This window comes from Salvelinus namaycush, chromosome 1, assembly GCF_016432855.1.
Source record: "Salvelinus namaycush isolate Seneca chromosome 1, SaNama_1.0, whole genome shotgun sequence".
NCBI classification, from domain to species: Eukaryota; Metazoa; Chordata; class Actinopteri; order Salmoniformes; family Salmonidae; genus Salvelinus; species Salvelinus namaycush.
Genome location: NC_052307.1, coordinates 41,263,210 through 41,291,176, shown reverse-complemented (window position 1 = coordinate 41,291,176; position 27,967 = coordinate 41,263,210). Strand labels below are relative to the sequence as shown.

At 41.2% G+C, this 27,967-nt stretch overlaps 2 protein-coding genes across 2 annotated transcripts in view; both read left to right on the top strand.

Moving 5' to 3' along the window:
• Positions 1-7,788, top strand: part of kremen1 (kringle containing transmembrane protein 1) — a 119,747-nt gene extending 111,959 nt beyond the window's left edge. The window contains exons 8-10 of the mRNA XM_038998587.1: positions 4,383-4,607; positions 7,323-7,407; positions 7,629-7,788. Of these exons, the coding sequence (XP_038854515.1) occupies positions 4,383-4,607; positions 7,323-7,407; positions 7,629-7,788 (470 nt within the window). The remainder of the gene's footprint in view (positions 1-4,382; positions 4,608-7,322; positions 7,408-7,628) is intronic.
• A 13,440-nt stretch (positions 7,789-21,228) lies between these two features.
• Positions 21,229-24,465, top strand: coq5 (coenzyme Q5, methyltransferase). Its single transcript, XM_038988541.1, has 6 exons — positions 21,229-21,447; positions 21,871-22,020; positions 22,215-22,454; positions 22,724-22,830; positions 23,023-23,223; positions 23,454-24,465. Exons 1-6 carry the CDS (start codon positions 21,246-21,248, stop codon positions 23,553-23,555), a joined length of 1,002 nt encoding a protein of 333 aa, XP_038844469.1. The 5' UTR covers positions 21,229-21,245; the 3' UTR covers positions 23,556-24,465.
• The last annotated feature ends 3,502 nt before the right edge of the window (positions 24,466-27,967 follow it).

Sequence of the window (27,967 nt, the reverse complement as noted above, 5' to 3'; positions counted from 1 at the left end):
ATGGCATAGCCAGATCAGGGCCTAACATAAGGAAAACTCAAAGTATGCTATTCTGTTCTTTTGAAATAGACTACATTTTATTCATATCATGTTTCTTTTATTGTGATGGTGTAAGCTATATTACATGGATTTATTAGACTTTTCTTAAATGTAGATGTTCCAAATGCCTGCATCAGTGGCTTGTAAGCTATGTGTGGATGCCAGGAGATGCTAAACGTGTTTATGTTAATTCATGGTCAATTACTGTGAGCCCGGAAGTTATTTGCTTTACAATCACCGGCTGACAAAATGTCATGACTACCACACACCGCTCTATGCTATTCCCCCTATGCGCCTCACACTCCCCACTATAGCCATAGTGAGACAACGAGGCTCGTCCCTCATCCTGGTAGCACCCACATGTCCGGGCAAGCTCTGGTTAACGGAGATTATTCTCTTGCTTTATGACGAGCCCTGGCAACTCCCATTATGCACGGATCTCCTGACCCAGGCAAACTGGCCCTATGGGTCTGGCCCGTGAAAGGTTAAATCTGGACACGACTAGTCTGCCTCTCAGAGCCATTGAGACAATCCAGAGCCCCTTCTTCACGCTCACTTTACGGAAATAAGTGGTGCATCTTTGAGAAGTGGTGTGACCAAAAACAAATCATTCCTTACCAATGTTTTGTGTCAGAGGTTTTATGCTTCATGCAAGGCCTTCTTGGACAGCGGGACGGCTTTCTCCACTGTTAAGTTCTACTTAACCGCTTTCTCCGTTTGTCATATAGGCCTTAATAACAGCGCAGTGGGCAAGCACCCGCTCTAATGCCGTTTCAAGAAGGGGCGCGTCGCTTATGTCTGTATCCAAGCCTGTAGCCCCGCCTTGGGATCTTTCTACTGTGCTTGAGGCTTTGTCTCAGCAGCCTTTTGAGATGCTGGAGAATGTAGGGGTGAAATATATCTCTCTCAAGACCTCTTTATTTGTAGCCCTTACTTCCGCAAAGCGAGTGAGTGAACGACATTCACTGTCAGTTCACCATTCCTGCCTACTGTTTGTCCCGGGTTTTACCAAGGTAACCTTATTGCCTAACCCCACCTTTATGCCAAAGGTCAGCGACAGTTACAATTGTCTCACCTTGAAGCTTATGACTTTCCACCTACCGCCTTTCTCTTCTGCAGAGGAAGAGCGTCTCCATCGTTTGTGTCCAGTGCGTGCTTTACACATGTATTTGGGTAGAACGAGAGCTTTACGCAAGAGCGACCAGCTCTTTGTGTCTTGAACACCACCCTGCAGGGGGAGGCCTTTCTCTCGTCAATGGTTGTCACATTGGATAGTGGATGCTATTATACTAGCTTATAATAGCAAGGGTTTACAGCCTCTGGAGGGCTTGAGGGCTCATTCCACCAGAGGTACAGTATGGCTACCTCTTGGGCTCAGTTCAAAGGCTTCTCCTTGCAGGAGATCTGTAATGCGGCATGTTGGGCATCCCCTCATGAGGTTCTACCGACTGGAAGTCACTGCACCTTCTCTGGTGCATACTGTTCTCGGTATCGGGGTCTCTGAGGGGTAGTCTGGAAACCAGTGTTCAGAGAGCGTGCCTACATTATGGGAGTTTCATACATCTCATATGTGAGACGTCTAAACAAATAATTGAAAGAGAACTTAGTTATTCTAGTTTTCTGCAAACAGGCACGTTCCCACATGAGTCGATTCACTCATAATATTAGAGAACCGGGGTTATGTAAATAACCTTGAGATGTTTTGTTTGTCCCTGGTATCGTATATCTGTATATATCATTCATACATCATTCTCCCCATCCTTAACATCATTGTATACACAGAGTGCACCACCTCCTAGGGATCCCAATCTGAACCCAGTCTTATATTACACACTCATCATAATGGAATGGAAGTATTTATGTATAAATAGCAGTTCTCTGTTCAGACCACACTCTTGTAAACACCCCACTATTGTTTCAGTTCCATTTCCTTAAGGCATCAGCACTCAACACAACTCTCTCTGAATTAGTTAATATTGTTGACATTAAAGCTAAGAGCTTACAGGGCTGGGAGGCACACACACAATCACAGACATACACACACACACAGACACAGACTGTCCTAACCTTTTCTCATTTTGTTATACTAAAAACAATATTCTCAGGTCAGAGTCTGACCCCCAGACTTGCAGCCAATTCCCTTCTGGTCATGTCTCAATTCTGACTTCCCTTGTTTCAGACCGCACATCAGAAACAGAAGTTGTTGAAATGAATATACAATATTATGAGACATGTTATAAGAAAAGGTCACATAAGTAAATTGTTTTTTCCCCCGCTGAGCTGGGAGGAGAAAAGCATGGGGAATGAGAGAGAGAGAGATTCTCTCTTGAGGCTAAGCTGGATGTTAGTACATCCATACAGTGCTGAGTGGTGCGATGTTAATTTCCTTCTCAGATGAGGATAAATGCTCTCAGATGACGTCTGAGGAATTTCCTGCCGAACCAAGGTTTGAAGCAAGCACTGCATTCTGTTGTATCAAATAGAGAACATGTGGGAAAATTGCAGTCAAGTTGAGTTATGTCAGACAAAAACCTTTAACTCCTAGTAAAGATTTAGGCCACCATTCATGGTAGGGATAAGGGATTTTAATAACATGTTTTGATAATTTCATAAATTAACCTTGTTAATTTAGACAAAGTCTTAGCTCAGGGGTGGGCAATAATTTTGGTCCTGGGGCCACACTGGGATTTCAAAATTCAGTGGAGGGCTGCACTTATTTATTTTTATCAAACTTGTAGACCAGCTGATCTGACCCTGTTATGGTGTCAAGCCGTCTGGATACAAGACAGCGGAAATGGCATAGGAAATCATATTTATTTGTGTTGACTACTCCCACCCCAATGAAGTAGTACCCTATCAGCGAAATTTAAATAAGGAAAAAGGAAGAATATTACATATGGCAACCGAAATAAAATGATTTGACTCAAAATGTAGCCTATGTCAATTGAAATGATTTAGTTAACACGTTTAATTGTAGACAATTCAGCCAATTATGGCTACATCGAGGCCACTCTTCTGCGAAAATAAATGTATAGAAGACCAACTTTTAATGAATTACCACATTGTAAATTAAAGTGATATGGATTGCAGCAACATGTGTGACATACAATTTAAATATCATTATCAAACCAAGCCCTTTGTATTTGTTTCTTTGGATAACGACTTCCAAATAATAGATGAATCTCCACACCACATTTCTTTCCAATTCAGATATTGTTTCTTCAATAAAGTACAATATGCCGCAGTAGGCCTAATGGCCTAATTACTGTAAACCTGTACGAAAATATAAAGGTTTACTATTGAGTGTATTGAGTGTACTCAACTAGTCTAAAGAAGGCCAGTTTTATTGCTTCTTTAATCAGAACAGTTTTCAGCTGCGCTAACATAATTGCAAATGATTTTCTAATGATCAATTGGCCTTTTAAAATAATAAACTTGGATTAGCTAACACAACGTGCCATTGGAACACAGGAGTGATGGTTGCTGATAATGGGCCTCTGTACGCCTATGTAGATATTTCATAAAAAATCTGCCGTTTCCAGCTACAATAGTCATTGACAACATTAACAACGTATTTCTGATCAATTTGATGTTATTTTAATGGACATAAAATGTGCTTTTCTTTCAAAAACAAGTACATTTCTAAGTGACCCCAAACTTTTGAACGGTAGTGTATATTTGTTAGTTTTTTCAAGCGATTAAAATTATTGGTTTAAAAACACAATGATATATTATTTGTGCAACTTTAAATAACTTCATTACTATTATTAGAATACAATATAATTTGATTCAAAATACAATGCAATCACCATTTAGTTTCAAATGTCAAATGGAATATTTCCTTTTACCCTCTTGATAAGAAATGACCATATTCGATTCAGACAAGTAAAATCATTAATGGATAACATTAATTGGAAACATGGTGTAGGAAAAAGTATTCCTACACCATAGATTTGCATAGGGTAGGCTACATTGCCATAGAGATTTGCTGTGGTAAAACGAGGGCATAAAATACTTTATTTTAGTTGTGCGGAATGATTGTCAAATAGATAAATCGTCCTTAGTCAAGTAGTACTGCCAGATGAAATTGTTCCAATGATAATACCCACCAGAGGGCTTTTTTTGTGCTAATTTTGGTTGCAATGAGGACTAAAAGATAAACCCGACATCCGCATTGAGGAGCAGTAAATCGGTGGCCAATGCTGCTTGCAATTGAGATCAGCTGCGTTGGTGAATTTATCATGTATTGATGGTTTGACAAGAGATCATCTGCCAATAATCTACAGGCCGATCTTCGTTGCAATAGGCCCATGGAAACATTGTATTTGTTGTTGTTGTTTCAGCGCTGAGAGGCCTGGACACCAGACCTATGGATGAGGATGAGGAGGAAGAGGAGGTCACTAGTACAGTGAAGCCTGAGCTTAACGGCGTAACGGAGAAGTCTAACGGGAGCGATAACGGACGTTCCTCTCAAATCCTCTATGTGATAACGTCCAGTCCCGGTAAACCGGACCACAACATGCCAGGTCAGTGGGACCAACCCAACGGGACCAACGGACACACCTCTAGTATGTAGATACCAATATTGTTGTTTTCTATCTATCAGTTACCAACATCATATCTTTCTACTTCTCTGGGTTTCTAATAGAGCTTTCTACTATGACTCACCTCTATTGATACTGACGTTGCAACGTCCTACCTCTCCATCTCTCAGTTACTACTTGTTTCTTTTTTGTACCTTTGGTACTGTTTTTTTATCGTTCTGGGGTTTCTCTTATGTGTAACCAACAGCGCACCTTTCTGGGCTTTCTAATATGTGTAACCTACATCATACCTTTCTGGGGTTTCTCTTATGTGTAACCAACAGCGTACCTTTCTGGGGTTTCTCTTATGTGTAACCAACAGCGTACCTTTCTGGGGTTTCTCTTATGTGTAACCAACAGCGTACCTTTCTGGGGTTTCTCTTATGTGTAACCAACAGCGTACCTTTCTGGGGTTTCTCTTATGTGTAACCAACAGCGTACCTTTCTGGGGTTTCTCTTATGTGTAACCAACAGCCTACCTTTCTGGGGTTTCTCTTATGTGTAACCAACAGCGTCCCTGTCTGCCTCTGGTCTCACGCTGGTTTTGATTGGTCAAAAACTGTATGTTTTACAAAAAAGGTGTGAGACCTGTTTGGTTATAGGAATATATACTGAACAAAAATATAAACGCAACATGCAACAACTTCTAAGATTTTACTGAGTTACAGTTCATATTAGGATATCAGTTAATTAAAATACATTCATTAGGCCATAATCTACGGATTTCACATGACTGGGCAAGCGCGCAGCCATTGGTGGGCCTAGGAGGACATAGGCCCACCCATTTGGGAGCCAGGACCACTCACTGGGGAGCCAGGCCCACAAAATAGCTTTATTACAGACAGAAATTCTCCTCAGCACCCTCTCAGACGATACTGCAGGTGAAGAAGCCAGATGTGGAGGTCCTGGGCTGACGTGGTCTGCGGTTGTGAGGCCGGTTGGGCGTACTGCCAAATTCTCTAAAACGACTTTGGAGGTGGCTTATGGTAGAGGAATGAACATTAAAAACAGCTTTGTTGGACATTCCTGCAGTCGGGATGCCAATTGCACTGCTCCCTCAAAACTTGAGACATCTGTGGTATCGTGTTGTGTGACAAAACTTTACATTTTAGCGTGGCCTTTTATTGGCCCCAGCACAAGGTGCACCTGTGTAATGATCATGCCGTTTAATCAGATTCTTGATATGCCACACCTATCAGGTGAATGGATTATCTTGGCCAAGGAGAAATGCTCACGAACATGGATGTAAACAAATTTGTTTAAGCTTTTTGTGCATATGGAACATTTTCGGGATCTTTTATTTTCAGCTCATGAAACATGGGACCAACACTTTAAATGTTGCATTCATATTTTTGTTCAGTATATATTAAAATAAAAAGCATGAGCTGGCACACACCCAGAGAAAATTCTTTAGTGTAGAGGTGCTGACTAACGGTGAATAAACTGTAAGCTATGAAAACAAAGAGAGTCGCACACCCCATATTTATAACCTCCCAGTAATTTATTGGGCATTAAGGTTGAACCAAAAGATTACATGTAACAAAAACATTTAATGAAATTGGAAATATTTTAATATATAGGTGAAATTAAATTAAACAATGTATGTTGACGCTAATGTTATACTAATGCTAATGATAAGAATGGCATAATATATTCAATATGCTGTGTGCTATTGTCTTTTAACAGTTTCGCTCAATTCATTCTGATCAAGATAGCAGTTACGATACACCCCTCACTATTGACATTGGTTGCACTAGTTGTCTACATAACCTGGTTCAAGCATTCATGACATTACCCTGAAGAAGGCACAGTGATGCCGAAACATTGGTGTTTTTTTTACCCAGTAAATTACTGGGAGGTTATACTTAGATTTTATAGCTGGCTGTTCAGTAACAGATGTGCACCAATAACGCAGGTACTAATATTTTACCATCTGAATCGGTTGCGATAAAGGCCTTTAGGCTAACGTGTGCCGGTAGATCAAGCCTTACACTGAGTGTACTCTTTCCCGACATAGACTGACCAGGTGAATCCAGGTGAAAGCTATGGTCCCTTATTGATGTCACCTGTTAAATCCACTTCAATCAGTGTAGATGAAGGGGAGTAGACCGTTTAAACAAAGAGTTTTATGCCTTGAGACAATTGAGACATGTTATTGTGTATGTGTACCATTCAGAGGGTGAATGGGCAAGACAAAATATTGAAGTGCCTTTGAACGGGGTATGGTAGTAGGTGCCAGGCGCACCGGTTTGAGTGTGTCAAGAACTGCAACGCTGCTGGGTTTTTTACTCTCAACAGTTTCCCGTGTGCATCAAGAATGGTCAACCACCCAAAGGACATCCAGCCAATTTGACACAACTGTGGGAAGCATTGGAGTCAACATGGACCAGCCTCCCTGTGGAATGCTTTCGACACCTTGTAGAGTTCATACCCCGACGAATTGAGGCTGTTCTGAGGTCAAAAGGGGGTGTGACTCAATATTAGGAAGGTGTTCTTAATGTTTTGTGCACTCAGTGTATAGTACTGTACAAATATGGTGTAGATGTGCCAGACTGTTTTTAGTTTATAGATCCCTTTTATCTCTTTCTGGTCAGGTTTCTCCATGCCTGTCTGAGAGTCTACTCAAGTGCATAGGGTGCTTCTTAACTGGTATGTTTTCTTCTAAACTGCCTGATTTCAATTGTGTTTCTGTGTTGACAGTGTGGACCATCTACGCCCTAGCTGCTCTCCTGACTCTGACAGTCATAGCCATGGTGGCTAAACTACTACTGCATATTACAGTGAAGTAAGTATTACATTTTACGTTGTTTGATGTAAATTATGGACAATAAAGTTTTATTGTACGAATGCCTCAAAAGTGTAACCGAAGTGTAGTTTATTGCATCTAATGTATTTTTAACGCTGTGAGAGCCCCAGCCAGTGGAATATGTAACCTAATGTTACTATTCTCTCTTGCCATATCTATTTCTCTCTCTTCTCCCCCCCTCATCCCTCGTCTCTTTCCAGATCTCCCAACATCCCGACCAGCAGTGGTTCAGAGAGCTGCAGCGTGCAGAGTGCTGCGTCCGAGCCCTGGATCATCTTCTACCGGCCCTCCACCATCTCCCTCTTCAAGAAGAAGCTAAAGAACCACCACGGAGACCTCAGCCCTCTGGTGGGCAACTAGCGAACTGCAGTCTGGTCTACTAACATCATCACCATCATGTACCAGGGCCTACCGTACCAGAGCTAGTTACAGAGCTAGCCCCTCTACCAATGAGACTCTATGGGGTACTGAGCTACAAAGCTAACATAATCACTAATGACTGATTCACTGACTCACTGAGTGACTACTACCAAATGGCCCAAGAGCCAAATCCCTAAAGGGGATCCAGACAGGGCTGTCTGTGTCTGCTGTGTACAAGGCAGGAGAGGAGGGCAGCTATACAGTGTGAGGTGGATGTTTTACTGTAGGGAACTCATCTTCTATGGGTTCCACTTCCATCGTTCATGGATGTCTGAGAGCATTGGAGTCCTCCTCTAGAGACAAGAGTTGGCTGGGGCCAAAGCAAGCAGTTTCCATAGGACTCCTCCAGAATGCAGGCCTTTCATTGTAACTGTGTGCCGGTGGGGCACAAAATGTCTGACAATCTCTCCAAATTCGCTAACCTGCGAACAACTGAGGGAGCCATGCATATTCCCTATCAGTGACTGTCATAGGTGTCTCACAGAACAAGGGGTTGGATCACAAGGGGTCAGAGTAAGGCCTAGATTCAATCAGATCAAGCGTTAAACAGCGATATCTGATGTTTTGGTGGTGTCAGAGGTGTAACTGTTGGAGCAGTCAAATCGGTTAGCAGGTGCTCTTGACCATTGTCACAAAGCCACACCCGCAGCTCACGTTAGAAGTTCAGAACGAGAAAGTGTAGGCTATCTAGAAATAATGACACTCAAATTAAAAATCATTAGACGAAGAAGGCGTAATCGAGGTATAGATCACAACTCACATTCCAGTGTTCGAACTTCTAAAGAGGGCTGCATGGGATTTCTCTTAATGCAACTCCGTGCAGCCAATGGTAATGTCCGCTTTAGATATAATGCCAGGAGCCACTTGTGGATTTGAAAGTTCTAAAGCAGTTCCACCACAGACACTGCTATCTCTTCCACACTGCCTCTGGAGGAAACTGTATTAAGAGTCTCTCCCATGGCGGCTGGTGGATGAGGGATGTGGTTTCATTAAACAACTGCCATTTAAAAGAGTGTTTGAAATGCTCAGAGGTTCTCTCTCATCCGCTCAGCTGTGGTTCTTATCTTTCTGGTTTAACTATGTTTAAGTGCCTTAAGGATCTTAAACAAGCCTGCTAGGCTTCTTTCCCTCTCCCCCCCCCTTCTCACTGTCTTTGAGTCTATTGCTTGTGATCCCCACCCTATGACAGACTATGTCGATGGGAATTACTGTAGCGTGGGCGAGACTTGGAAAAAAGGTTTGCTTCATTTTTGTATCTTTTTCTTTCTATGTGCTCTTATGCATAGTCTTCTTGGACATTACTGAACATATTGCTATCGTTATGTTGCCATTTGATTACAAGGAGGGGGTAAATTGTGTTGTATATTGCGTAATTCAATGTGGGGGATGATGATGATGACATATGTCCTGCTCTTTCATTTTGTGTCTCGGCAAAGCAATGGCAAAGTCCTTCAAAGTCGTTTTTGTACTTACTCATCAACTGCTACTTAGCTCGGAGGTTGGAGCACTTTTTTCCCCCTGTCTTCAGCAGCAGATTCATTCCCACATTCAGAGGGCTCATTAGACCCAAACAACCTCTCTCAACGTACAGCTAAAGCACAAATAATGTGGAATGAATGAATGAAAGCACTCGTGATAGTCCACTGTGCAAGGCAAGCAGACTGTTGCAGGCCGGCGTGTTTCTGTGAGCATTGAGGACACGTGAAAGTTCACTATGCATTAATGTGCCCCTTGAATACAGCAGGTTGGAATTCCATAAAGAGAGGTTGAACCATAGATGAAATATATGTTAATATATATTACATTATACTGTGTATGTATAATAATGTTAGAATTCTATTTCTATGGCTTTGTTTTTCCCAACAATCTCAAACACAGTGAAAGCTGATTAATCTGGTCCAAACGTCAATGCACTTAAATTTGCCGCTACTTGTATGGTGACAGATAAATAGTACTTAAATCCTGCTTGGCTCTTATTTACTCTCGAACCAAAACCGTTTGAAACTGATGATAGGAGATTTGCAAAGTGCAAACTTGACATTGAGAGCACTTGCAACAAAAGGGTAAAAGTTGATATGCAAAATTGTATGGATAGATGACATTTTAGGTAGTGTAACTTGGTCAAAAAAATAATTTAATTTCACCTCATTTTAACATTCTGTCATAAACAGCACATGTTCAACTACATAAAACAACACGTTTTCCAACCCCAAGGGGTTAAAAAAAATACTATTGTGAGTGTCAATAAAGTGCCATTAAAGTAACAGAGTTGTATATACTCTAGATGACCGACAAGGGGGCGCTGTTTTGAAGCCACCGCCTCCATTTTGGCACTCCCCCACTTTTGTAAAAGAATTAAAATAAATTGGAAGCTATGGAAATGCATTTATTAATGTCTACATTTGTTTTTGTCACATTTATTATATTACAGACACCTTAATGCATACTTTTACATAAATGTATGTTTGCTAAACATAAAAATTCTAAAGGAATAAATAAATGTAAAAAAATTCCTTAAAGTATAATTTTTAGAAAGCACTAATGTTACTGTCCCCACTACAACAACACAAATACTTAAATACATAAAATTTTGTCTTTGAAACATTTAATTTCAATACTGTAGAATTCCATTCATTCCTATGGAGGACTGCTTTTCTGAGGAGTGCCAATATGGCCGACTGGTGGCTTCAAAGCCTTTCGTTTTTCTAATACATAGCATCAGCAATCCAGAGTTTATATACTTCATTGACTGTAACAGGGTTGAAGTTCTCAGCTTAAATCAGCCATGCTTTTGATGACCTGTTACAGGGGGAATGGAAGCTTGTTCTGTGCAACAGGCCAAAAAGAGTTGACCCAGCTCACCTGCCTTTACACTATGATTTGACTATTACATGTTCCAATGTTTCTTTTGAAAAAATAATTTAAATAGGAATAGTTTCACTAAATTAAAACGAGATTTCAGTTCACGTAACAGGGTTGACCTTAAAATGAGTGGCAGACGTATATTAATCACTAATCACATTAAATAAATAATAATCTTCAGAAATAACTCTGTCAAAGCAAGAACATAATTAGGGCTTTACAATGATGGTGAAAACATAATGACATTTTGTGGTTAAGTGGGTTCAAATCTTCCTACACGTCAGAACAACATGACAAGGTGAAAGTGAAGATTTTTTTTCAAGCGCAGATTTTTTCATTTATTTCAACAAAAATTGGATTTATTGAATTGTCCATGTGGTCTATATTAAAGGGCACTTCATTTAATATAACAGGCTTTTAAAATTCAATATTGGTGCGCAATTTCTACTTAAAACATCAAAGGGACCAGTGGTTGTGTCCCAAATGGCACCCTATTCCCAAACTATATATAGTGCACTACTTTTGAGTCACAATGGAATAAGGTTTAGGATTTATCGTAGGTGTGACTTAATGAAAGGGCCTCAAACTTTTCTTCTTCTCTACTCTGATGTTTGTCTGCTGGGTGACCTAATGTTGTATTTTGGCTGTCTGCTCATCTGTTACTCATGTTAATTATCGCAGTACAAGTTATGTTCAGTGCAGTTTGTGCTTAGAGAAAGGGAGACTGTGTGTGTGTGTGTGCGTGTGTACACATTTTACTATTTTTGTGAGTACCAGAAGTCCTCACAAGAATAGTAAACCAAAAATTCAGAGAAGTCCTTACTTGTAAAAAGGCTATTTTTGGTTTAGGGTTTAGGGTTAGAATTAGGGTTAGGGTTAGAATTCCGGGTTTGGGTTAGGAATTAGGTTTAGGGTTATGGGTTAAGGTTAGGGATTAGGGAAAATAGGATTTTGTATGGGAATCAATTGTTGGTCTCCAAAAAGTCCTCACAAGTATAGTAAGACATAGAGTGAGCTCCAAAACCTTTGGGACAGTGACACATTGTTTGTTGTTTTGGCTCTGTACTCCAGCACTTTGGATTTGAAATGAGGTTAATTGCAGACTGTCAGCTTTAATTTGAGGGTATTTTCATGAATCGTTTAGAAATTACAGCACTTTTTTTTTTACATAGTCCCCCTGTTTTACGGGACAAAAAGTATTGGGACAAATTCACTTATGTGTATTAAAGTTAAGTATTTGGTCCCATATTTATAGCATGCAATGACTACATCAAAACTACAAATTTGTAGGATGCATTTGCTGTTTGTTTTTGTTGATTCAGATTCTTTTGTGCCCAATAGAAATTCATGGTAAATAATGTATTGTGTCATTTTGGAGTCACTTTTATTGTAAATAAGAATAGAATATGCTTCTAAACACTTCTACATAAATGTGGATGCCACCATGATTACAGATAATCCTGAATGAATCGTGAATAATAATAAGTGAGAAAGTTACAGATGCACAAATATCATAACCCCAAGACTTAACCTCTCACCATTACAATAACAGGGAAGGTTAGTATTTTGGGGGGTATAATATTTGATCACCTGATATGGATGAAAATACCCTCAAATTAAAGCTGACACTCTGCACTTTAACTTCATAGTCATTGTATCATTTCAAATCCAAAGGGCTGGAGTAGAGAGCCAAAAGAACAACAAATGTGTCCCAATACTTTTGGAGCTCTCTCTCTCTCTCTCTCTCTGTGTGTGTGTGTGTGTGTGTGTGTGTGTGTGTGTGTGTGTGTGTGTGTGTGTGTGTGTGTGTGTGTGTGTGTGTGTGTGTGTGTGTGTGTGTGTGTGTGTGTGTGTGTGTGTGTGTGTGTGTGTGTGTGTGTGTGTGTGTGTGTGTCGTAATAATACCAACTCCATTTTCTCCCATGGTACCTCCATATAATAATAGTAATAATAGAATCTGCCATTCATTCAAAATGTTACTCCGTACTCTTGTCATGATAACAAGATGAGCAGCTCTGTGTGATATGGAGACCAATGGGTTTTGGGGGAAATACAAAATATTGTTTTCATAAAAAAATGTAAATAAATTAGTGAAATTGTAATTTATACAGTAAATTATTATTATTTTGTATGTGAATGGGATATAATCTATGTTTTGTATAAGTTAAGTATCTTTGTAGTTTTATTTAAATGAATGTGTCCTGGTTGCTAAATAAATTCTGTATGCATGTTTCTTATTCCTGTGTCCAGCCGTGATTAGTTGACTTCGTCTGTCACTTCGTCTGTCACACCAGCACACAAGACCTACCCTACACATTTTCAGCATACATTATATGGATATTCACATGTACAGTGTGAATACATGTGAACCACCAGTATCCCTGCACATTGATATAGTACTGATACTGACCTTATAGCATTCAATACTGGTGTGTTTCTATTTCTTGTGTGTTTTTTTTTTCATTTGAAGTGACCCAGTAATTGATTCCCTGCTCTTCTTTTAGTTTAAAATTTTACCTTTGATATTGTCGAGGAAAAGCTTGCAAGTAAGCATTTCACTGTACTGTTTACACCTGTTGTATCCTGTGCATGTGACAAATAAACTTTGATTGATTTTGAGGTGAGAAAATAGAATAATATCTAACAGTAGAGATGGGAAAGGGAATTGTTGTTTATACACATAGAGAAAAGTATACTATTATACTGTAGTAGTACTGAAGTAAAAGTACTAGTACAGTGGATAAACATTATAGTCACAATTTTTGGGGGAGAAGTAGTACACATGAAGTACCTATTTTTATCCATGTCCTACAACTATACAACTTAAACTAACCATCCACAGTGCCTCCACTAAGCATCCATAGTCCTTTTGGGCCACTTTAGTCAGTGCTTGAAAAGACTGCACGGAGGGTAATTCAAGCCCTGTTTTTCTCCAAAGCAGCAGAATCCTTATCGTATGTCTGAAATGACTGCCAGACTCTCTCATGCTATCTCTCTGTAGATGCATAGAGACAGAGTGGTGGGTATTCGGAGTAGACCTCAAATACTACTCTAAATAATTTCAAATAATTTTGCTAAACTTGATTGAGCTAGCCTATTGCATTACAACAATAGAGAAGTCCCAAAAGTGAAAACCAAGCAAATGCGGCACCCCTGGCACACCAGGCAGGCTAGGGCAAACACTCAAAGTATTTAAAATATTTTAAATCCTATGTGAACCCAGGTATGGGATTGGGGGTGCCATGTTTGACCCATTGTCAGTCATGCAACCTGCAGATTTGGAAGAGTATGAGGTCAGAGATTCAATTGGAACCGCATAAAAAGTAAAAACATGAACGGATATATTATAATCTAAAACATTTGTGTAGGTATGTGTATTTTTTTCTTCAACTGGACTAGTGAAGAGGGCAAGAGGCTCTAGATAACTTAACTCAACAGGACTTGTAATTTGTCAAATAAAATTGCACACAGAATTTGTTTTATTTTGAAGCAAGACTTACACTGTCACTGCATATCTAGTTTGAATCCGACAGGACACATATTTAGAACAGATAATTAACTTAAAGTGAGGCAGATCATTACATTTTTTGAAGGGAAATATGATGTTCAACATGACCATGGATCAGGATATGTTACCATTGTGGAGCCTCACCCATGCGACAGGTAGCCTAGCAGTTAGAACGTTGTGCCAGTAACTGAAAGGTTGCGGGCTCGAATCCCTGAGCCAACAAGGTGAAAAATCTGCCGATGTGCCCTTGAGCAAGGCACTTAACCCTAATTGCTGGATAAGTGTCTGTTAACATGTAAAAAAAAACCTGTGGTGAAGAGTTGACCTGAATGTTTATTACTTTGAAATACTGTCATCTTGCCCCCTCTACTGGTGGCATGCATTTCTGCTCCATACCAGTTTACAACTGTAGGCTTAGAAGAATGGAAGAATGAAGACAGCAGCACACTCTACTAATAACTCAGAATAGCATGGAGACAGAGATAATGAGAGAGACTTGCTCTGTGAAGAAGGGAAGGAGATAGAGAGAGACAGAGAAACATAGTATTTTGCTACCACACACACACACAGACTACATGACACCTCGCCTTGCATCAACCCTGACTGCTCTTTTCACTCCCCTGGTCCACTGGTGCTGCATAGCTATTGTTAGGCTGTAACACTAGTCCTGTGACTCTAACTTACCCCTCTCTCTCGCTGTATATGTGACACAGAGACGTAGGAGGACCTTTTCTCCCTTCTCTCACCACATAGCCAGTGTGTTTCCACCATCCACTGGGTCCCTATGAGATGGCCATGCAGGCCATGGCCCTGTCCCCTGTTCCTTCTATCACCTTCCCTGTAGCAGAGGCCATGAGAACAGACTGGTGCCAGCTTCCCCCTCCGAACATGAGACCTAGCCTTTAATTAACACAACAATAGAGACAATGGATCCGGGTGTCTGGTTACCATAGAAAAGAGAAAAGGTTTGGTCCCAATCGATGAACAGGCAGGAAAACTGCCACTTTCTGCACTAAAAGATAAAGAGGTAGAAGAAGTCAGAAACTGGAGTAGGATAAAACCACAAATAGGCTAGTGTGTGTGTGTGTGTGTGTGTGTGTGTGTGTGTGTGTGTGTGTGTGTGTGTGTGTGTGTGTGTGTGTGCGCGTGCGTGCGTGCGTGCGTGCGTGCGTGCGTGCGTGCGAGTGCGCAATGTGTTTACAGGTCTGTTTATTTTCAGTTTCGTGAAAACGGAGCATTTATCAAACATAAAACATAAAACAAACATTGGTGTTGAACACTAACCTACTGTATATATAATCGTGCTGAAATTGCATCAAAATGAGTGAGACAAAATTTGACGTATTTAACTCAAATGAGAATCAAGCTTGCAAGTAAGCCTGTGCATGTGACAAATAAACTTTGATTGATTTTGAGGTGAGAAAATAGAATAATATTTAACAGTAGAGATGGAAAAGGGAATTGTTGTTTATACACATAGAGAAAAGTATACTATTATACTGTAGTAGTACTGAAGTAAAAGTACTAGTACAGTGGATAAACATTATAGTCACAAACAGTTTAGAGAAGTCGTACACATGAAGTACCTCTTTTTATCCATGTCCCACAAGTACACAACTTGAACTAACCAAAAACATTTTGAACGGTCATCCAACTCGGAATCTCTGGCATCTTTCTAGAGCTTCGACTTTCCGACCTGAAGATCACCAAAGTCATGGTTAGACCTCGTATTTTCAGTTCCCTGTTGTCATGTGGTACTTTTTAAAAAATATGCCAGTTTCCAACTTGGGTCGGATGACCATTCAAAACACATTTGAGTTCCCAGTTGTCTTGAACGCAATGAAGTCGGACATTTCCGAGTTCCCAGTTGCTTTTAAAGCGGCATGAGATTCACCATGGCGGCCTGAAAGATGGCGGAAGCGGGCGCTGATTAGAATATTGTCCAAAATAATGGAAAATGTGGCAAAGTAGTGTACAGTGCTGAGAATGTATCTTGTAGGAGTATGGTTTGTTGAGGAGGAGGAGCTGATCGGATTCCCAAACTTGAAGAATACATTTGAGATATCCAAACTGGTGGAGAGAGTGCTGGGTAAATAAAGACCTCCTTCATTCCTGTCATTATTGAAAGAGATTGTGATATCTCACATCTCAAAATAGGGCTACTTAATGTTAGATCACTCACTTCCAAGGCAGTTATAGTCAATGAACTAATCACGGATCATAATCTTGATGTGATTGGCCTGACTGAAACATGGTTTAAGCCTGATGAATTTACTGTGTTAAATGAGACCTCTCCTCCTGGTTACACTAGAGACCATATCCCCAGCGCATCCCGCAAAGGCGGAGGTGTTGCTAACATTTACGATCCCAAATTTAAATTTACAAAAAATTAAATTACTGGGTTTTCGTCTTTTGAGCTTCTAGTCATGAAGTCTATGCAACCTACTCAATGACTTTTTATAGCTACTGTTTACAGGCCTCCTGGGTCGTATACAGCGTTCCTCACTGAGTTCCCTGAATTCCTATCGGACCTTGTAGTCATGGCAGATAATATTCACATTTTTGGTGACTTTAATATTCACATGAAAAAGTTCACAGATCCACTCCAAAAGACTTTCAGAGCCATCATCGACTCAGTGGGTTTTGTCCAACATGTCTCCAGACCTACTCACTGCCACAGTCATGCTCTGGACCTAGTTTTGTCCCGTGGAATAAATATTTTGGATCTTAATGTTTTTCCTCATAATCCTGGACTATCGGACCACCATTTTATTACGTTTGCAATCGCAACAAATAATCTGCTCAGACCCCAACCGAGGATCATCAAAAGCTGTGCTATAAATTCTCGGACAACTCAAAGATTCCTAGATGCCCTTCCAGACTCCCTCCACCTACCCAAGGACGTCAGAGTACAACAATCGGTTAACCACCTAGCTGAGGAACTCAATTTAACCTTGCGTAATACCCTAGATGCAGTCGCACCCCTAAAAACAAAAAACATTTGTCATAAGAAACTAGCTCCCTGGTATACAGAAAATATCCGAGCTCTGAAGCAAGCTTCCAGAAAATTGGAACAGAAATGGCGCTACACCAAACTGGAAGTCTTCCGATTAGCTTGTAAAGACAGTACCCTGCAGTATCGAAGAGCCCTCCCTGCTGCTCGATCATCCTATTTTTACAACTTAATTGAGGAGAATACATTTATTTTTGATACTGTCGCAAAGCTAACTAAAAAGCAGCATTCCCCAAGAGAGGATGGCTTTCACTTCAGCAGTGATAAATTCATGAATTTCTTTGACGAAAAGATCATGATCATTAGAAAGCAAATTACGGACTCCTCTTTAAATCTGGGTATTTCTCCAATGCTCAGTTGTCCTGAGTCTGCACAACTCTGCCAGGACCTAGGATCAAAGGAGATACTCAAGTTTTTTAATACTATATCTCTTGACACATTGATGAAAATAGTCATGGCCTTTAAACCTTCAAGCTGCATACTGGACCCTATTCCAACTAAACTACTGAAAGAGCTGCTTCCTGTGTTTGGCCCTCCTATGTTGAACATAATAAACGGCTCCCTATCCACCGGATGTGTACCAAACTCACTAAAAGAGGCAGTAATAAAGCCTCTCTTGAAAGAGTCAAACCTTGACCCAGAAAATATATAAAAATATCAGCCAATATCAAATCTCCTATTCTTTTCAAAAATGTTTGAAAAAGCTGTTGCGCAGCAACTCACTGCCTTCCTGAAGACTAACAATGTATACGAAACGCTTCAGTCTGGTTTTAGACCCCATCACAGCACTAAGACTGCACTCGTGAGGGTGGTAAATTACCTTTTAATGGCGTCAGACCATTGCTCTGCATCTGTCCTCATGCTCCTAGTGCTGCTTTTGATACCATCGATCACCACATTCTTCTGGAGAGATTGGAAACCCAAATTGGTATACACGGACAGGTTCTGGCCTGGTTTAGATCTTATCTGTCAGAAAGATATCAGTTTGTCTCTGTGAATGGTTTGTCCTCTGACAAATCAACTGTACATTTTGGTGTTCCTCAAGGTTCCGTTTTAGGACCACTATTGTTTTCACGATATATTTTACCTCTTGGTGATGTCATTTGGAAACATAATGATAACTTTCCCTGCTATGCGGACGATACATAGCTGTACATTTCAATGAAACATGGTGAAGCCGCCAAATGGGCCCTCCCTGGAAGCCTGTGTTTCAGACATAAGGAAGTGGATGGTGGCAAATGTTTTACTTTTAAACTCGGACAAAACAGAGATGCTAGTTCTATCTCCCAAGAAACAAAGAGATCTTCTGTTGGGTCTGACAATTAATCTTGATGATTGTACAGTCGTCCCAAATAAAACTCTGAAGGACCTTGTCATTACTCTGGACCCTGATCTCTCTTTTGACGAACATGTCAACTCTGTTTCAAGGACAGCTTTTTTCCATCTATGTAACATTGCAAAAATCTGAAACTTTCTGTCCAAAAATGACGCAGAAAAATGAATCCATGCTTTTGCCAATTCTAGATTAGACTACTGCAATGCTCCACTTTCCGGCTACCAGGATAAAGAACTAAATAAACTTCAGTTTGCGCTAAACACGGCTGCTAGAATCTTGACTAGAACCCCCAAAAAATATCATATTACTCCAGTGCTAGCCTCTCTACACTGGCTTCCTGTTAAGGCTAGGGCTGATTTCAAGGTTTTACTGCTAACCTACAAAGCATTACATGGGCTTGTTCCTATCTATCTTTCCGATTTGGTCCTGCCGTACATACCTACACGTACGCTACGGTCATAAGACGCAGGCCTCCTTTTTGTCCCTAGAATTTCTAAGCAAACAGCTGGAGGCAGGGCTTTCTCCTATAGAGCTCAATTTTTCTGGAATGGTCTGCCTATCCATGTGAGAGACGCAGACTCGGTCTCGATCTTGAAGTCTTTATTGATGACTCATCTCTTCAGTAGGTCCAATAATTGAGTTTTTCCTAGCCACCGTGCTTCTACCTCTGCATTGCTTGCTGTTTGGGGTTTTAGGCTGGGTTTCTGTATAGCACTTTGTGACATCGGCTGATGTAAAAAGGCCTATATAAATACATTTTATTGATTGATTGATTGAGTAAAGTGAAGGCTGTGAGGTTCCCTAGAGGCGGACTTGTTTAGATTTTTTGAACTTCTGAGGACCAGAAGGAACGTGTGTTGCGTCTCACCGATTTCAGAAGTTTGATGTGTGGTGTGTGTCTCTTCGGAACAGGGCACCCCTCAAGGGGGTAATATCTGGCATCTCGTGGGAAGTCGATGTTGAAGAGATTAATAATATTCCTGGAGTGATTGATGCACGTCGGATGAATCGTGTGGGGAATGATGAAGTAGTTAAGTCTCTGTTCTTTTGTTTTTGATATAGAGTCTCTCTCCCTACTCAAGTGCAGTTGGGGTATATAAAGTACAGAGTCAGAGCATTTATCCCAAGACCAATGCAGTGTAAAGCTTTCGGACACATTTCAAGTGTTTGCAGAAGGGAGAAGTTGAGATGTCCAAGTTGTGGAAAATATAATATAATGTATTTTAAAAGTGATGAAAATGTGACATGTTTTAATTGTGGTGGGAACCATGAAGCCACGTCTTTCGAATGCCCGACGAGGATGAAAGAGAATGAGGTGGCCAAAGTCAGGGCTGTCCAGAGCATTTCATATGCAGCGGCTGTTAAAAGGGTTGAGGGTTTGAATGGTGCTCCTGAAGAGTCCGTGGTGGTGGATAGGCCTTCACTGGGCTCCTGAGTGGCGCAGTGGTCTAAGACACTGCATCCCAGTGCAAGACGCGTCACTGCAGTACCTGGTTTGAATCCAGGCTGCATCACATCCGGCCGTGATTGGGAGTCCCATAGGGCAGCGCACAATTGGCCCAGCGTCGTCTGGGTTTGGCTGGTGTAGGCTGTCATTGTAAATAAGAATTTGTTCTTAACTGACTTGCCTAGTTAAATAAAAATCAAAGCTGCAGGGGTTGCCTTTCACCAGCCGAACCCAGATGTTTAACAAGGTTGACTTTGTGGCCTTTATAGCTATGGTGATTGTTGGCACTGCCAAGGTGGAGGTCCAGGAAAATAGATATCAGTGTGGATTCGGCGGAGCGGTTCCTGGGACTGAAAGGAAAGATCTCTCGGCGGAGGAGTTGCATGGAGTATTGTCACAAGCCGTACCACCCTTTCAGGACCTAGAGCATGAGAAGGGAGATTGGGGATTTGAAGGAAGGAAGGAAGAAGTGGGTGTTTTGGTTTGGTTTTGTCAAGGTACTATTTTTATCAGTGGTGTAAAGTGCTTAAGTAAAAAATACTTTAGTTGTTTTAAGTAGTTTTTTAGGGTGTCTGTACTTTACTTTACTACTTATATTTTGACAACTTTGACTTTTTATTCACTACATTCCAAAAGAAAATTATGTAATTTTTACTCCTACATTTTCCCTGTCACCCAAAAGTACTTGTTACATTTTGAATGCTTACCAGGACAGGAAAATGGTCCAATTCACGCACTTATCAAGAGACCATCCCTGGTCTACCCTACTGCCTCTGATCTGGCGGACTCACGAAACACAAATGCTTCGTTTGTAAATGGAGTGTGTCTGTGTTGGAGTGTGTCCCTGACTATCCGTAAATTTAAAAAAGAAAATACAATTGTGCCGTCTGGTTTGCTTAATATAATCAATTTGAAATGATTTATATTTTTTACCTTTGATACTTAAGTATATTTAAAACCAAATACTTTGACTTTTACTCAATAACCGTTTTACTGGGTGACTTTCACTTTTCCTTTAGTCATGTTCTATTAAGAAATCTTTACTTTTACTCAAGTATGACAATTGGGTACGTTTTCAACCACTGATTTGTATTTGGGTTGAGTAAGTTTGTTTTCCGTGTCACGTATGGATATTCTTTTACCTTGTTTTTTCAACCCGTCCAGTTGGTGGCGGCAATACACCTTGTTGGGTTGTAGTCCGCCATAAAGCCCACAGAAGAAGAAAAATAACATGGCGGCTTCCATTAGGTTGCTCGCTCGGAGAATAGTTCGTGATGCTTCTCGAACTATCAACAGCAGTGTGTCTGGTCGAATAGTCAGTTCGAGTTGCCCTTCAAATCTTTCAGCTTGTCGATGTTTCAGCGATGGTGCCGCGGACAAAAGTACACATTTCGGCTTCGAGACTGTGTCCGAAGGAGAGAAGGCAGAGAGAGGTAAAGTTAACGTTAGGTAACGTTAGTTACGTTAAGGCTGCTCAGATATGTATTAATTGATACGCCTAACATGTTGGTTCAGTTGGCCATTTTAATGCCCGACCTTGGATTGTATGTTCATTGCAAATGTATCTCAAAGTCTGTAGAGGCAAACCATTTTACCTCTATAATTTAGTTCATGTTATCTCGCTTAAATCGATTGTTAACCTTGCCCTACAACGATCCGCGTGGGTAAGTTAGTCTGCATGCCCCCCCAACTCTTTTGCCACGGTTAGCCGTGCATGCCCCAATGCGTAATATGGGCTTTACTCCCAGTCCCTGATATCGACTCTGTTCCTTCAAAACGTTAACCCAGAGATTTGTATAATTATGGAGTAGGTTTCCCCTATTCATCTGTGTTCAAAACTTCACCTGTATCTCCAGTTTACAAGGTGTTTGAGAGCGTGGCCCCGAAGTATGATGTGATGAATGATGCTATGAGTCTGGGGGTCCACCGGCTCTGGAAGGACATGCTACTCCATGTTATGAACCCCCAGCCAGGCATATGCCTACTGGACGTAGCTGGAGGAACAGGTAGGCTTCTTATTCAGTGATCATAAAAGTAGTCCTTATGTAGCACAGGTGATTTTTGAATTAAACTCTCGTGGTGAGCCAGCCCTACCTTAGACTTGTAAGCGCATGTTTTGTTCACATCCCACTGGTTACACACTTGTAACTCAATTTTTCTCTGTCAATTCAAATAAATCACTTCAACTGTGCACCTCCAGGTGACATCTCCTTCAGATTCCTGGACTATGTGAGGTCTCAGCAGGAGCGTGTTGCACGGCGGACTGCCCGGGCCAACCAGACCCCCTCCTGGCAGGAGATATCAACCAGCTACACGACCCCCACGGAGGGAATAGAGATGGAGACAGAGGCCAGAGAGTCCAGGGCTGTAGTCTGTGACATCAACAAGGAGATGCTAAAAGTGGGCAAACAGAAAGCGGAGAGCATGGGCATTAGTAGTGGTAGGGAGATTGAATTGAACATTTTTATTGAATTGTATATTATCTGGTGTATCACCTCACCCACTGATTAGTCAAGCTACTATCTATATTATTTATATGCACACAGTATTAGCCTCCATTTACTACCTTTCTTCAGTACACCATATTACCCTCATTAGACATGTATGTGGACTTTGCTTTCAATAAGTGCTCATGATTTCTGTTGGTTTGACTGGGGTATATGATGTGACATAACCCTGTGTTTTTCCTCACCTGTGTGTGTGTCACAGGTCTGTCCTGGGTGGTAGGAGATGCAGAGGAACTGCCTTTCGATGATGACCAGTTTGATGTGTACACCATTGCTTTTGGCATCCGTAATGTCACCCACATAGACCTGGTAATCCTTCTCAATCCACTTAATATCAGTGTACTCCTGGCAGGCAAGGAAATAAACATTTTGTAATTCATCTTGCATTCATTGTACACCAGAAATCAAACTTGATAATGTAGCCAAATAGAATACTCTTCTACGGGTCAATACTTCCCTAAAATGATCCAATAAAATGTTTTTCCTCTGTCTTATTCCCAGGCTCTACAGGAGGCTGTACGGGTGCTGAAGCCAGGGGGAAGGTTCATGTGTCTGGAGTTCAGTAAAGTCACCAACCCCCTGCTGGCCAGGCTCTACGATGCCTACAGTTTCCAGATGATCCCAGTGCTGGGGGAGGTGATCGCTGGCGACTGGAAGTCCTATCAGTACCTGGTGGAGAGCATCAGGAAGTTCCCAGACCAGGTAAGAATGAATGATTCAATCATCCTTCTGTACCTATTCCGTCTGGCCCTTTGGTGTCCAGAATTATGCTGAATAGATTTCCCTGAAATGACCTTCTTCAAATACTGCCTGACTAAATTACATTAGTTGCTGTTTATAATTCAATTGAATATTGTGTATGTTTTGTATACTTACGTTTTGCTGTATGTTTTTACCTAACTGTTTCTCTCTCCTCTTCTCTCCCTCTACAGGAGACATTCAAGCAAATGATTGAGGATGCAGGGTTATTTTCTGTCCGCTACCACAACCTGACAGGAGGAGTGGTGGCCCTACACTCTGGATTCAAGCTGTGAACAGAGCAGTGCTGATCTAGGATTGGGTACCCACTGTCGATTTGTAATTGTATTCATTAGGATCTAAAAGGCGAAACTGATCCAAGATCAGCCCTCATACACTGAGACATTTTATGAATACGGGAACTGGACTTAACTCTAACCAGTCAAGGCCGAGGCCCAGTGTCAGACAGACAGCTCCTCTAGGGTATGTGTGACTGGGGTTTAAAACCCAAGCAGATTCCACCGCAAACGTCAAGGAAACAATATACACAGAAATGGAAACACTGACATGCTGTCTACAATATTTGTGTATTGTATTTATTTTTCTGATGGTTTGAGGAAAGGCTGGCTTTTCTCAGGGGTACAATAAATAATCTATTTGGCAGGTTTCAATGTGAACCCAACCTCTGCTCACAGGTCCTCTAGAAGCCAGAAGTTCTGTCCCAAATGGCACCCTATTCCCTATATAGTGGCCCTGATCAGAAGTAGTGCACTATAAAGGGGAATAGGGTGCCATTTGGGATGTAGCCTGAGCGACCAATGGGAGGAGCACTTAGCAAAGGGCGCATCATGACAACTATTTAAAATCTCAATCTTTTTTTGTAATGTCAACTGGTTTTACAATAAAAGTAAACGCCTAAGTCCTCTATTGTGCTTTAGCAATCCAATATTGTTTCCGGCTTTCAAAATAAGTACTAACTTCTGTGAAACATCTATAAATGCTTGATTTAGTCACTTCTCTCCATCTTTATAGAGCAGTCCTCCCATGTGAAGAGTCATACTACCCTCATCTGGTCAACTGAGAAACTACACTGATCACTCTGAAAGTTATGGATTGATATGGTCCCCTCTTGCCAAAACTTGACTGAACCACACAAAGCCACTAATTGTGTACAAATCAATCAAATAAAACTTTATTGAAAGCCCATTTTAAATTGTGATACATTTTACAGTAAAACAATAGGATGAAGGAGAATGATTGTTTTTAAACTGAAGGCAATAAAAGAGATGAATGCAAGAACATTCAAACAAAAGATGTGTAAAATAATAGTGACAGAGCATCTCACAAGAGAAGATTGTTTTATGGAGACTGTCGTTTTCTGTTTTCTGTTATTACAACTCCTGGCCAGTCATTACAGGTATCTGAGGACAGTCCTATTGTTGTGGCCACAGTTGTTTTTAACATTTGAATTCAGCCGTTTAAAATGCCGTTTAGTAAGAATACATTGCTGAGTTTCAGTGTGAGCCTCATGTACTAAGTTTTATATTAGCAGGGGTGAACTTGTTACAAGTTAACTTGTGGAATTGCTTTCCTTAATGCGTTTTGAGCTAATCAGTTGTGTTGTGACAAGGTAGGGGTGGTATACAGAAGATAGCCCTATTTGGTAAAATACCAAGTTCATATTAGGGCAAGAACAGCTCAAATAAACAAAGACAAATAACAGTCCATCATTACTTTAAGCCATGAAGTTCAGTCTATCCGGAACATTTTAAGAATGTTGAAAGTTTCTTCAAGTGCAGTCTCAAAAACCATCAAGCGCTATGATGAAACTGGCTCTCATGAGGACCGCCACGGGAAAGGAAGACCCAGAGTTACCTCTGCTGCAGGAGATAAGTTTGTTAGAGTTACCAGCCTCAGAAATTACAAGTACCAGACACATCTCAACATCAACTGTTCACAGGAGACTGCGTGAATCAGGCCTTCATGGTCGAATTACTGCAAAGAAACCACGACTAAGAAGAAGAGACTTGCTTGAGCCAAGAAACACAAGCAATGGACATTAGACCAGTGGAAATCTGTCCTTTGGTCTGATGAGTCCAAATTTGAGATTTTTAGTTCCAACCGCCATGTCTTTCTGAGACGCAGAGTAGGTGAACGGATGATCTCTGCATGTGTGGTTCCCACTGTGGTGAAGCATGGAGGAGAAGGTATGATAGTGTGGGGGTGCTTTGCTGGTGACACTGTCAGTGATTTATTTAGGATTCAACACACACTCCTCCATGCTTCACGGTGCATTCTGCAGCGATACACCATCCCATCTGGTTTGCACGTAGTGGGACAATCATTTGTTTTTCAACAGGACAATGACCCAACACACCTCCAGGCTGTGTAAGGGCTGAACCGCAGAGGGAAGGAAAAGCAGTGAACAAGTGCTTTGCGTATGTGTGAACTCCTTCAAGACTGTTGGAAAATCATTCCAGGTGAAGCTGGTTGAGACAATGCCAAGACAGTTGAGACACACCAAGACAGTCGTGAAGAGGGCACGACAAAGCCTATTCCCCCTCAGGAAACTAAAAAGATTTTGCATGGCTCCTGAAATCCTCAAAAGGTTCTACAGCTGCAACATTGAGAGCATCCTGACTGGTTGCATCACTGCCTGGTAGGACAATTGCTCGGCCTCCGACCACAAGGAACTACAGAGGGTAGTGCGTACGGCCCAGTACATCACTGGGGCTAAGCTGCCTGCCATCCAGGACCTCTACACCAGGTGGTGAAAGTGGTACTGGAGCGCCAAGTCTGGGACCAAAAGGCTCCTGAACAGCTTCTACCCCCAAGCCATAAGACTCCTGAACAGGTAATCAAATGGCTACCCGGACTATTTGCATTGTGTGCCCCCCCAACCCCTCTTTTGACACTGCTGCTACTCTCTGTTTATCATATATGCATAGTCACTTTAACTATACATTCATGTACATACTACCTCAATTGTGCCGGCCAACCAGTGCTCCCGCACATTGGCTAACCGGGCTATCTGCATTGTGTCCCACCACCCGCCAACCCCTCTTTTACGCTACTGCTACTCTCTGTTCATCATATATGCATAGTCACTCTAACCATATCAGCATGTACATACTACCTCAATGAGCCTGACTAACCGGTGTCTGTATGTAGCCTCGCTACTGTATATAGCCTGTCTTTTTACTGTTGTTTTTATTTCTTTACTTACCTACTGTTCACCAAATACCTTTTTTGCACTATTGGTTAGAGCCTGTAAGTAAGCATTTCACTGTCTACACCTGTTGTATTCGGCACACGTGACAAATACATTTTGATTTGAAGAGTGTGCAAAGCAGTGATGAAGGCAAATGGTTGCTACTTTGAAGAATATAAAATTTAAAATATATTTTGATTTGTTTAAAACTTTTTTGGTTACTACATGATTCCATATGTGTTATTTCTAGTTTTGATGTCTTTACTACTATTCTACAATATTGAAAATAGTACAAATAAAGCAAAACCCTTGAATGAGTAGGTGTGTCCAAACTTTTGACTGGTACTGTAAATGGGCTACATATACAGTGCATTCGTAAAGTATTTTGTTACATTAGAGTTATTCTAAAGTTGATTAAAAAAAAAAAAATCCCTCATTAATCTACACACAATACCCCATAATGACAAAGCGAAACAGGTTTTTAGAAATGTTTGCACATTTATTAACAATAAAAAACAGATACCTTATTTACTTAAGTATTCAGACCCTTTGCTATGAGACTCGAAATTGAGCTCAGGTGCATCCTGTTCCCATTGATCATCCTTGAGATGTTTCGACAACTTGATTGGAGTCCACCTGTGGTAAATTCAATTGATTGGACATGATTTGGAAAGGCACACACCTTTCTATATAAGGTCCCACAGTTGAAAGTGAATGTCCGAGCTAAAAACCCAAGGCATGAGGTCGAAGGAATTGTCCTTAGAGCTCCGAGACAGGATTGCGTCGAGGCACAGATTTGGGGAAGGGTACCAAAACCTTTATGCAGCATTGAAGGTCCCCAAGAACACAGTGGCCTCCATCATTTCTTAAATGGAAGAAGTTTGTAACCAACAAGACTCTTCCTAGAGCTGGCCGCTTGGCCAAACTGAGCAATCGGGGGAGAAGGGCCTTGGTCAGAGAGGTGACCAAGAACCCAATGGTCATTCTGACAGAGCTCCAGAGTTCCTCTGTGGATATTGGAGAATCTTCCAGAAGGACAACCATCTCTGCAGCACTCCACCAATCAGGCCTTTATGTTAGAGTGGCCAGACGGAAGCCACTCCTCAGTAAAAGGCACATGAGAGCCCGCTTGAGTTTGCCAAAATGCACCTAAAGGACTCTGACCATGCAAAACAAGATTCCCTGGTCTGATGAAACCAAAATGTATCTCTTTGGCCAGAATGCCAAGCGTCACGTCTGGAGGAAACCTGACACCATCCCTACAGTGAAGCATGGTGGTGGCAGCATCATTCTGTCATGATGTTTTTCAGTGGCAGGGACTAGGAGACTAGTCAGGATCGAGGCAAAGATGATCTGAGCAAAGTACAGAGAGATCCTTGATGAAAACCTGCCCCAGAGCGCTCAGGACCTCAGATTGGGGTGAAGCTTGACCTTCCAACAGGACAACGACCCTAAGCACACAGCCAAGACAACGCAGGAGTGTTTTCGGAAGTCTCT

Coding starts and splice junctions, on each gene's coding strand:
- coq5 (XM_038988541.1), top strand. CDS start 21,246: ATGGCGGCTTCCATTAGGTTGCTCGCTCGGAGAATAGTTCGTGATGCT. Junction 22,021..22,214: donor GGACGTAGCTGGAGGAACAG/GTAGGCTTCTTA, acceptor GTGCACCTCCAG/GTGACATCTCCTTCAGATTC. Junction 22,455..22,723: donor GAGCATGGGCATTAGTAGTG/GTAGGGAGATTG, acceptor TGTGTGTCACAG/GTCTGTCCTGGGTGGTAGGA.